Here is a 9345-nt window from a genome sequence, read left to right as displayed (position 1 = left end):
GGATGCACAACCCTGCGCAGGCTGTGGGGAGATGCACAACCCTGCGCAGGGTGTGGGGGGATGCACAACCCTGCACAGGCTGTGGGGGGGATGCACAACCCTGCGCAGGCTGTGGGGAGATGCACAACCCTGCGCAGGGTGTGGGGGGATGCACAACCGTGCACAGGCTGTGGGGCGATGCACAACCCTGTGCAGGCTGTGGGGGGGATGCACAACCCTGCGCAGGGTGTTGGGGGGATGCACAACCCTGCGCAGGCTGCATTTCCTAATTTCCTCCGAATTTCCTACAGAAAAGCCGGAAACAGTGACCCCCATTCCTTCGACCATGAATATTTAGCAGCTTGCCGTAATAAAATATTTAAGCTCAACTCCGTCGATCTTAGCACTCTCCTCCGGTCGCGGCGCAAACGGCCTTAGCAAGGGCTCATAGGTGGCGCCTTAATTAAATCCATGAAGCTCCGTTTGTAAGCGACTCGCCGGCGACGCCTGAGTTGCACCAAATGCTTTCCGAGAGGTGCAGCTCTGGCGAGGAGGAGGCTCTGCAGGACTTGCAAGATTTGGGCTGGACAGTGGGATTGGGGTATTTTTCCTAACGCGACACCGTCGCGTTAGGAAAAATACCCCAATCCCACCGTCCGCAGCGTGCGCCCTGCACCTCGCGCCCGGTCCTAATATCCGAGCGTGAAAAAAGCAGGAGAAGGAAGCACAACCTTGTTGTCGCTGTTCCCTGGGCTGCTGTGACTTGCTGCCACCATCAGACCTGTACTTCTGTTGGAGGTGGAGCGACGTGGTCCTCGCCGGGGAGGAGGCAGCATGTTCGTGGCCCRTTGAGCCTGCGCCCACGCGAGCGCTGGAGCTGGGAGGGGAAGGATCTCGGCACACGGAGCTGGTGCCAGTGGGGAGGCGAGATCAAACCCACCACGAGAATGGGACCTCCTCCTGGATCGGACCTTCTCCTGGATGGGACCCCCTCCTGGACAGGACCCCCTCCTGAATGGGACCTCCTCCTGGATCTGACCTTCTCCTGAATGGGACCTTCTCCTGAGTGGGACCTTCTCCTGAGTGGGACCTCCTCCAGAATGGGACCTTCTCCAGAATGGGACCCTCCCACCCTGGACAGGACCTCCTCCTGGATGGGACCTCCTCCTGAACAAGACCTCCTCCTGAACAAGACCTCCTCTCGGTGCTCTCGCTGACTGCAAGCTCACTTCTTTCTGCCACTTTTGCCAGGGCTGTCCCCATTCCCAAAGCTGCCCACCCGGGCACACATGCCGCCGGTCTCCTCGCTTGTGGCTTCTTGCGTCCCTGGGGACCACGAGCAGACCTGCAGGTGGCACTTGGGGAACTGCAGAGAAGCTTTTCCGTCCAGTGCTCTGTCACCGAAGAGCCAAGCCTGTGCTTCCGTGGCGCTGCGCTGAGCAAGCTTGAGTGGCTGGAGTCGCACGGTGTTTCCCGACGGTGAGACGAGGCAGGCGCGGGCTCGGGCCGGCGAGGTGGCCCCTCGTCACCTGGCAGGTCGTTTGTTAGAGGGGCCGACAGGCAGGAGTGAGGTCCCGGTGCCCGTAGGCGAGCCGGAGGGACGTCGCCGGCAGCGAGCGCGCCGGGGCTGAGCGCGCTGGTGGAGCCAAAGCTCGGTTCCGGAGCTCGTTGCCGCATGCTGGTGGCTCCGGCAAGGACCCGTCTCCGCTCCTAGACCCCTTGGGCTGCTCAAAGCGAGCAGATGCTCAGCAGGACCTGGCCAAGGTGATGCCCACAGGTCTCCAGGAAGGTCATCAGCAAAAAGCTCACTGAAACTTCCTAAAGGATCTGAGCTGTCCCGGGTGGAAGGGGCAGCGCCGCAGCGACTTGGTGCAAGCAGGGTTGTAGGGTCAATGTGCATCACCCGGTCAAGGTGCATCACCGTTGCTCCTCGGGGGTAGAGGAGGGTTCGGTGTCCAGGTGGTTCGGCGTCGCTCAGCTGGGGGAGAGCTGCCGCCTCCGGGAGGAGCTGCAGAAGCACCTGGTAGTCCCATCACCCCGGCTTGAAAGAGGATGCATTAAAAGGAGAAATGACCCGGAGAAGAGCTGCAAGGGTGCCTGGAGCTATGGAGGAGCTTCTGTAGGGGAGAGACTGGACTATCTTTTGAGCGTGTCTTCAGGCGCGTTACGTTTGCCGCGGCCGAGCTCCGCAGAGCGACCGCGGAAACAGGCAAAATGAGCGTTATGAGGGCGACAGGATTAAATTTTCCGACAGCGGTTGCCACGATGTTCAGAAACGCGTGAAACGAATGAGATTTGCTCGTTGCTTTGTTTTCCGTGCTAGGTTGCTAGGGGAAAGGAGGAAAAAAAAAGAAAAAGATTTTGTGAAAATTGAAATAATCTTTCAATACGTTAGATAAATATCGGCACTCTTGAAGAGGTGTTTGAGCAGGCATGAGAGATATTTCAATTAAAAAAAATAATAATAATGAAGCAGGGAAAGCCCAACGCGACGTYGGCGCGTGCAGGTGGCTGGCGCGCCCGGAGCGGGTTTGGGCGTCGCGTTTAACGACCGCTTCCCGCGGGCCGCAGCCCCGCTCCTCCGTCCCGCTTGCGAGGACACTGATCGGGTTAAGCAAACCTGCCGTGAGCCCGTGTCCGTTGCAGGCCGGCGCTTCCCTCGTCTGCTGAGAAAAGAGTGCTGTATTTCCACCGGGGCACCTTTTCTTTCTTTTTTTAAAGAAATGGAGTATCCAGGTAGCAAGCTGTGCGAAACCAGAGCTATCTTGCTCCTTCGGGTGTGATGCCTAAGCGCTTAGGGAAGGAGCTGAACTTGCAAAGTGACACCGACTTTGTAATTTTTGCATATCTAATAAACCGTAGCTTCTTTAACTGAAAAGCGGAGGTTTTTCATGGAATGCTACCCTTYTCATTACTGCATACATCTTAGATTTAATTTGGCATGGGACGCATCAACCTTGGCTTTGGGAGACAAGGTTAGAGCCTGCAGAGCATGGAAATGAGTTCTTCTAAACACTTTTTTTGGTCATTTGCTACTCTATCGAGTGCCGGTTTCAAAAGGACGCAGGAACAGGAATTACCTTTTACCTGGCCTGCGTGAAGTTACTCCAGGAGACGTATTTCCTGTTCTCCACCAGAAAATGTCCCACCTTTCCCCAAGAACACGCAACGATTTGGGCCATAGCGTGAAACGGTGGCGGTTACATGTATATTTTACTGGGCATGTTTTGAGATACTCTCTTGTTCTGAAGTGCTTACAGCAGACCTCTGGTCCCCTCTGCAAAATATGTTCTTCTAATTATTGCCAGATTATTGTTAAGAAGAGAAATTTATAACGTGTTAAAATGTAAAAACGCTAAAAGTGCCTGGTTTGTGCATCGTGCCTCCCACCGTGGCCCTTGCCCGAGGCACAAGCCATACGGGCTGTAAAGCGAGAAGATTGGGGAAAAATGCATTTAGCTTGTTTGGAAAAAGCACAATAGACGCATTAGAGAAACTGGAAAAATATGCAAATAATGAGGATATGAAAGTAACAATAATGTATTGCACATTTTTTCTTCTCCATTTGGTTCTGGTACGAAGCGCCTGGTTTTGTAGAGAATGGAGTATCCCAGGCATTTGCAAATGCAGAAGGCTGCCATCGCTTAAAATCACAGTAGCACAGAGGAAAGGGAAGCACGTTTACGTGCCCTGGAAACAAGCAAAGGGAGCAAAATATTATCCAGGCATTCCTAGCGCCTTACCCTGGCATCCTGGTAACGTGCGCAGTCTTTCGGGCTGAAAACTGACTCTTTCTGCCCACTCCTGCAAGTCCCAGTATGCTGTTGTCCTGATTTTGTCATTTTGCACTCTTCAAATTTGGGGATTTTCTTGTATGTTCTATGGCCCAACAAGTCGTGTTACAGACTCTAAACGTTGCTACTGCGGATGCGGCCGCCTGCTGAGGCCTCTAGGAGAGATGTGCTGCAAGAGCATCCCAGAGGACTGCCGGCTGCGCACGAGCGACGGCCGCCGCTTTTCTCCACGGTAACTGAGCTTTGGGGTAAAATTTKGGGAGGGTTCTCCAGTATTTACAGCCCAGTACGTGCAAAAGTGGGCATCCGTTAATGTGGGCACGAGCTTACCCTGCCTGTACAAAATGCGCCTGTCTGCAACTTATGCAGCCAGAAGCTGCTTAAAAACGTGCCCATTTTACTTTAAGGAGAAGCTATTGAATTTCACAAGGGCGCACGGCCCTTAGCACTGTACAGGGGTCCGAAATCGGTCCGAAATCGCCCCCGTCGCAGAACGGGTTAGCTACACGGGCGGGCRCGAGCTCCGCTCCCCTGCCCTCCTTATGTCCGTTTTCTTTGACTGGTTCAGCCCCAGCTTCTATGGTTCAAGCGCAGAGCTACACACCGTATATAAATGCCAGGTCCAGAACTTGCTAGCCTGGTATAGCTTATCGATTTAGATATACCAGCAGAAAACATATTATCCGTGCACTGCTTCCCAGCCTCCCTGCCTGAGGATTTTCCAGCCGCAGGTGTCTCTCATACCTGCTGGAGAAGTTGCTTTCTGCTATACATCCTGCCAAAAGTATCGCTCTACGGAACATCTCATGAACCTCCACAACATCCGTAGTACGCACGAGGCTGTTTTTTCTCTTCTTTTTTTTTCCTGGCATATACCGCAAGAATGCCACATGTTATTGTGGGTTGTACTGATATTCTGTCTATCACAGACAGAAAATCTGCATATATGCATGGGTGTAATGTGCGTGCTGATTTATGGGCTGACAAGCCTCAGGAGAGCACCACCGCTCCCCATGATATCCCTGGCTGCTGGATTTTACATCTTGTTCTCATGTAGCTGGAAGATGTGGAAAAACAAAGCAGAAAAAGAGATCCCTAAAGATCCCCCATTCCATCATCTTTCATTCCAGGCAGAAGTGAAAAACATTTTTGCTGATAAAACGTGGCAAATGTGTATTTATTTGCAACAAGAGTATACATATTAGTAGCAGGTCTAATATTAATTTATGGGGAAACAAATATGCTTTTTTTTACTGGAGACACTGTGCACTGCAGGAAGATGCATTGCAGCTGGGAGACTCGTACGGAGATTTACGTCTGACCCTTTAGACATGATTCTAGGCAGGGCCCCCATCGGGTGCCCCGCGTTCACCTTTTCCTGTGGATTTGTGCTCCGAGGAGGAGGTGTTCTCCAGAGTTACTCCAATCCATCTTGCCCCGGCAACAGGGTAGAATAAAAATCTACTCACCAAGGCTGAAGGTCAGACTTTCAGCTTCAAAAACAAGAATTTATCGCCTGCAAAACACAAACCCAATCCTGTCCTTGTTTCCTACCTGCTTTTGGAGTGCGTGGTCTCCCAGCACATCCCAGCTGCCGGGGTGGTGATGTGAAAGTCCACCAGATGTTTCTTGAGCGTTGCCTCTCTTGGGACCTTGTGGTGCATCGTGCCACCCCCAGTCTGCACGACCACCTCTGCTGACCTCTCTCTCTCCGCTTTGTGTCTCCCCGTCCCTCATGTTGATGGTTTTTTTTCCTTGCTTTTCCCTGTGTGCAATGCTGAAGTCTGTGTAGGTGTGTTGGGGTGGGCAACCACCTGTGGCTGGCATCTTCCTAGTCTCCTGGCACGATATCTGTGCTCAACCTGAATTTGCATCCYGAATCTCCGCAGAGCTATTAAAATGGCATAACCGGTGATTTGTGAGATGCACGGCACGCGTGCCCTGTTACCTCCACGTCCGCTCTGCGCTGTTGGCTTCTCGGAGAGGACGCACATGGCGAGTGAACACGGGTAGCCCTGCCTCCCTTGCCCGTACCTGCTGCTGCTGACRTTCCCGTGGCCTCCCGAGGCAGGCTTGGCTCAGCGAAGGTCCCCAATAACGCCTTGACCGTATGTTGAAGGTTGTCACAGGCACGTGTAGCTTTTCGATGTGGTTAACAAGAGGAGGGTAACGAAAAAGCTTATGTTTCTTCATTGTTGGCRCAATACTGATGGGGCAAGTTTGGAGACCTTCGGATTGTTCCTGGGAAATAACAGGAAATTACTATATTCTCCATCCCACATGCAAATATRTATTTCATATATACCTGCTCTTCTATCTCTTAGCCTGCTTCRGCTCAACCAGTATGATTTACACGTTTTCCCATAGCATGCAGCAGGAGCCAGACTGGGAGGTACCGCTCCCGGCGAGCCTGGACACACGGCTCAACCCCCAACCCTGGAGCTTCCCGGGAAGCAGACGGCTGGATCACGGCTGTCTGGCCCCTTCCTGGGAGGACGCTGCAGACCCCGGGCTGCAACACCCTCCATACGGCACGGTGTTTCTTGGGAAAGCGTCTAGGAGATGTCAGATAACAGTTCACTCGCAGTGCTTCATTTCCTTTTTGCCCAGGAGGCAGGAGAAGGACAGGACTATATTACTGTTCACTACAATGATGTCTTCTCAGATAAAAACACCCTTCAAAACCAAGAAGTTTCTACCAAGAGGTAAAACTCTGACATTTCTTTTCAGCACCAATTTCAAGCCACGTTGCGAGCGCTGACTGACAAAAGACCTTCCGACTGTTGTGCTCCAGGTCAGCGAGAAGCTGGGTTGGAAAGAGCACCGTGGTGGCCTGGAAGACTCCTGTCACCTGCACACGGCGGGTCTGCGCCGTGCCTGCCCCGGCAGCAGCGGGAGAAGGTGGCGGAGGCGGATGTCATCCCCCTCYGTCGTGTGCGCCAGGAGAGGTGCTGCCACCCCTCCATGGTGGGTTTCAGACCTCCTAAGCATATTTTAGCATAAGCGTGTCCAGAAGAGCCCGTGCTGTGGGTCGGGTTCTTCCTGTGGTCTCTAGGGCAGGATTGTTTGGAGTTTTCCCTTTTGGTCTTTTTTCTTTTTTTTTTAACATCGTTTTTAACAGACTCTACAAACGGGCTGCTGGCCTCCTACCTCCGCTTGGGGAGGATGCTCGCAGGCGCAAGGCAGGAGGTACAGCTGTCATCGCTGAAGAAGGATTTTAAGAGAAGCGTAATGACCTGCCTGGTGATTCTGCGTAGCTACGAACGTCGCGTTATTTCGCTGCTGGCGCTCAGACTTCTTGAAGYGGCTTCAGCTCGGGAACGTGCAGCCCTCCGAGCCCCACGGCGCCCCGACTCCTCCGCGGGTCACYGCTCTTCCCATTCCTGCAGTATATCTGGTGGGGCTTGACTAACTTCTAGGAGAAATTCAATTATCCCACAGCTGGAGGCAATTTTGCCTGTCCTAAACAGAGTATTTTCTTTTTCTGTATATACTGGCCGCCTTGGGGAGCCAATGGCAAGTCCTGCTTGGTGCAGGCAYGGTTACGGCACGGCTCCCTTCCTCYGATCTCCATCGTTCAGAGTCRGCTGGTCGCTGCTGTCTGTCCTCGTAGCCGTCGGAGGAATAAATAACACGTGTTGGGGTGCCGATCCCGCAGCGTTTCCCTCGGGAGGTCTGCGGCCGTGGGGCGGCCCAGGAAACTCGCTCCATTCCTCATGGCTTTGCCCAGCCCCAGCCCTGCCGGAGGTGTCAGTCCACCTTTCCCATCACAGCAGAGCTCCGGGGGCTTCTCGCTCTGATTAGGTGARGTTTTTTGTTTGAAGCTGAGAACTTTCTCTCGTGAGAAGTGCTTTTGATTCGGCGAGTAGCCCGCACGGCTCCCAGAGCTTGCGCTCCCAAAGTGAATTCAAGAAACATTCCTTCTTTGKATAAACATCAATGTCTAATCCTTAGTAATGCTGACAAGCTCAGGATAAACTAATCATGTCTCCTGAATGRAGATTTGCTAAATGGCCCCGTATCTGCAGATAAATAACTTCATCCGAYGCCTCTTTGGGGCAGGCTGTTTACRTACAACTCTACCTTGTGTTGCATGTCTCAACATTTAAAGAACGACAGACTTTCCATCCTGAAGGCACACGATTGCACAAATCTTTACGTAATGCATCTGTGAGCCTTAGCACATGGAAAAGAGGAAAATGTGTTGRTGCTTACCTGAGAATTCAGCCAGCCTTATGCCTTTCCGTCCGCACCCCGTGCCGTGCCATCGCATGGAGAAGTGGGCCAGAGTTTTGGAGCGTGACTTCAGGTCCGACAGTCTGTCCTGACCACCTCAGTCAATGGTGAGAAGAGGAAAATGTATTTGTGTTTGTCCAAAAACTTCCTTTCTTTAAGGGATAAAATCCATGGAAAGGGATAAAATCCACGGATCCATTACAACAGGTTTGGAGTACGAAAACAGGACCAGTCACTGGCACCCAGGGAAAACCACATCCTCCGAATCCCTTGTGGGTGAGTTTCTTAGGCTGGCTGTATACGTAAGTGAAAATATATATTTACATAGTAAGTAGCCAAGAGAAAGATTAACCATCTGCCGATGGGCTAAGGCAGAATTCCTGGTTCCAGATCCCAGGAACAGACAGAAACCAAACTGAGACGAGTGGAGGTCCCAGTCCGTCATAGCTTGCTTCCCACGAGACTGAGCGAGGAAGGAGACCCGTCAGGCCTGTGCAAGAGAAACTGCAGCGCCTAATGCCTGTGCCATCGGATGCAAAGGTTCAAATAGTTCCCTGCATATTAGAAATTAGTCATGGTCATTAGTGTCGTGACAGCACAAAGGTTTGTAGTCATGGATGCTCATTGTGCAAAAAATACACAGAAATATTTATGGTTTTGTCTGAGAAACCATTACGATGCATACACATCTACGTAGTAATGTATAGAATGACCATGACCTACACAAATAAATACATATTCATGTAGATATACCCATTCGTGAAGCACCTCTGTAGGAAACCCGTACCACGTCTTCTCTCCAAAGCGTGCCTCACCTGGTTGGTCGCCTCCTGGCCGTGCAACCGCTTGCAATCAAAACGCGCTTTTCTGCAGCGTTCTAACCGAGAACTAAATCTAGTCTGGGCCCAGTTTTTCATTTCCAAACTTGCGTTTTGACCTTTTGTGTTTGCAGATTTGTATTTCAATGATTTTGCTCATCAGTTTTGCCAGACGGTGTCCGCGGAGATGGGTTGCCACGGAAACCGGAGGCAAACGCTTGCTGCTCCTTCGTACTTCTCCCCCTTTCTGCTCAACTTGAAATGGCTGCTGCTCGTTTTGCATGAAACTGTTGATTCTATAAACTTTTTTTCCTATCACCTGATGAAAAAACATTTTTAACCATATACCACCCATAAAATGCTTTACATTTTTTATCATTCGGTCTAGTGGATTTAACTGAGACTCAATGACTGTGGCTCAGAGATGTTTGTGAACGTACTTTCCAAAACAAGCCCCTTCATCTAAAATGCAGAAAAACAAGCACGAGAAAGTGTGCAGTGCTTTAAATAAAATATGT

At 51.6% G+C, this 9345-nt stretch overlaps 1 protein-coding gene across 1 annotated transcript in view; it reads left to right on the top strand.

Annotated features, from left to right (window-relative positions):
* Window positions 1-6607, top strand: part of KLHL28 (kelch like family member 28) — a 41400-nt gene extending 34793 nt beyond the window's left edge. Inside the window, exon 4 of the mRNA XM_026056143.1 lies at window positions 6504-6607. Within this exon, the coding sequence (XP_025911928.1) occupies window positions 6504-6534 (31 nt within the window). The 3' untranslated portion in view covers window positions 6535-6607. The remainder of the gene's footprint in view (window positions 1-6503) is intronic.
* Window positions 6608-9345: the final 2738 nt, after the last annotated feature.

This window comes from Apteryx rowi, unplaced genomic scaffold (assembly GCF_003343035.1).
Source record: "Apteryx rowi isolate R43461 unplaced genomic scaffold, aptRow1 scaffold_13, whole genome shotgun sequence".
NCBI lineage: Eukaryota > Metazoa > Chordata > Aves > Apterygiformes > Apterygidae > Apteryx > Apteryx rowi.
Note: the sequence above shows the minus strand (reverse complement) of the source record. Positions and strands in the feature narration are given on the sequence as shown.